The sequence below is a fragment of the Plasmodium reichenowi genome, chromosome 10 (genome assembly GCF_001601855.1).
Source record: "Plasmodium reichenowi strain SY57 chromosome 10, whole genome shotgun sequence".
Taxonomy (NCBI): Eukaryota; Apicomplexa; class Aconoidasida; order Haemosporida; family Plasmodiidae; genus Plasmodium; species Plasmodium reichenowi.
In genome coordinates this window covers 587,076-589,642 of record NC_033655.1, presented here as the reverse complement: position 1 = coordinate 589,642, position 2,567 = coordinate 587,076, and the positions used below count along the sequence as shown (strand labels likewise).

Sequence of the window (2,567 nt, the reverse complement as noted above, 5' to 3'; positions counted from 1 at the left end):
TTTTATATACACATATGTTCATTTATATATATATATTTTTTTTTTTTTTTAATTAATTATCCCTAATAGAACACAATTTATTATAATTTTGTAAATTGTTATAATTTATTTTGTATTGTATTGTATTGTATTCTATTCTATTCTATGCTATTCTTCTCTTTTTTTCTTCTTTTTTTATTTTTTCTTTTTGCAACTTTTATTATTATCATAAATATTTTGTTTCTTATATTTATTTTGTATTTCTCAAACCTTATTTAAAACCAATTTAACTTCTATTTCCTTATTGTTTTTAATTTTTCCCAATAAAGCAAATCTGTCCCTTTTCAAAACAAAGTTTTTGTCCTTTAGATTATATTTTTCATATATACTTGTTGAAGAGTTAGAAAACATATTTAAAGATTCATCAGAATAATTTGAGTTATTAGAATGTTGATAATTTGTATTACTTTTTACATCATTTGTATATATGTTTCTCTTTCCTTCAGAATTATATGTGCTTAAATTTTTGTTCTTATCCGAATAAGAATAATTATTAAAATATGGATATTGTTCTTCGTTAGGTGATGTAAATATATTATTTGGTGAAGGATTAATTATATAAGCATCTTCTCGTTTTTGATTATTAATATATAAGTTGTTGTTTGCATTATTTTTAATATGTCCATATATTTTATTATTAATCATATCATAATTAGGAATATTTTTCTGATTTTTCCCATTAAGTTGTCTTTTATTATTATTTTGATTTATTTTAAAATTATTAAATGCATCATTTAAAAATATATTATAATTTTTTAAATATTGTTTCTCAGTAGGAGTAAACTGTGTATTCTTTATATCATCAACAGTTATTCTTTTCCATAAATTATATGATCGATCTTTTTTTTTTAGATTGGGGCAATTATTATGTTCTACACTTTTTGATTTATCATTCATATGCTTATTATAATTTATTAAGGAATTATTTCTATCATCTGAATTTTTTCTAAATGTAAAATAGGTATTTCTCCCCATATTTTTCAGACTTAAATTACTATTTTTTTTATTTTGTGACAAGAAATAAGCTGCATGTGTTTTAAGATATGTACGTATAATATCTTCTTTAATTTTATCTGTTGAAGTATTATTCATAATGGAAGGAAATGCTTCTCTATATCTGGGTATTTTATTTAATATTATATATCTTTCTCTATTTAATTTTGCTTTATTATTAGCTGAATTACTTTGATATAATCTTGTTCTTGTAATCAAATCATATTCCTTCATTCTATTTCTTAGAGAATGAGCTTTTTTCCATTTTATTTTATCTTGCTCATTATTAATACTATTGGGGAGTTTAACATATTCATCAATTTTTAATATATCTTCAATATAATTACGACATTCTGTTTCAAAATCATTTATATTATTTACATTATTATTTTGATTATAATAGTTACCATTTTTACTTCTATTCATATCTAAGTTACTTAATCTTATAGCACCATTCCCTTTACTATTTCTTTTGTCCTTTGGAATAACTTTAATACAATAATTTATTTCTTCAATATTATCTTCTAATGTTTCTCCACTTTGTCTTTCTTTCCTTATGGATTTATTCTTCATGTTTATGAGTTTCTTAAAAAATATAAATAAATCAAATAAAATAAAATAATAATAATAACAACAACAAACGAATGTCTTTATCTTAATGGTTAAGGGTTTACAGATTAATAAAATTATTCACATAAAAATATTTGAGACAATGTATAAATGAATAAATAAATATATATATATATATATATATATATACATATAGGTACGTACGTATGTATGTATGTATGTATGTATGTACATGTTATGGTACACATCTTTTATGTGTTCTATATAAAGCACATATATTATTTACATATAATAATGTTAATTTGTTCATATAGTATACATATTAAGCAATTTTTTTTTAAAATATTTTATCCGAAACATGTTGCATTGTTGTAACTATTTTATGAACACATAAAGAAAGAAAAAAAAATATATATATATAAAATCAATAATTACCTATATTCATTCCATTAATTTTTTGATACTCTTTATAAACAAATTATAGTTTATATTGGAACAAAAAAAATAAGTGATTCATAAACATATATGTAAAATTTAAAAACTAAAAAAAAAAAAAAAAAAAAACAATTATCAATTGTGTAGGAGAAAAAAACAAAAACAAACTTTTTATAATAAATTTCATAAAATATTTTTTATATAATGTGAACATGTATATTAATAAAATCTTGCTATTTGTTCTATAATTTTTTGACGTTATTTAAAAAGAAGGGAAAATAAAAATATATATAACTTTTATTTTACATATATATATATATTTAATTACATTATATCCCCAAATTTGAAACAAATAACAAATAATACACTATTTTAATTAATGTGTAATATCGCAAAACATATTACATGTTTTTACATGTTCTTTTTTTTTTTTTTTTTTTTTTTCTTGAGGGATTTTAAATAGTAAAAAAAAAAGAAAAAAAATAAGATAATGTGTATTTAAATATTGTTCTGAATTATTTATATATATA

The 2,567-nt window shown here is 19.1% G+C and overlaps 1 protein-coding gene across 1 annotated transcript; it reads right to left on the bottom strand.

The window, feature by feature from the left end:
* Positions 1-243: 243 nt before the first annotated feature.
* On the bottom strand, positions 244-1,605 carry PRSY57_1015400 (hypothetical protein; the record flags this gene model as incomplete). The annotated part of the gene is made up of 1 exon (XM_012907743.2): positions 244-1,605. One exon carries the CDS (start codon positions 1,603-1,605, stop codon positions 244-246), a length of 1,362 nt encoding a protein of 453 aa, XP_012763197.2.
* Positions 1,606-2,567: the final 962 nt, after the last annotated feature.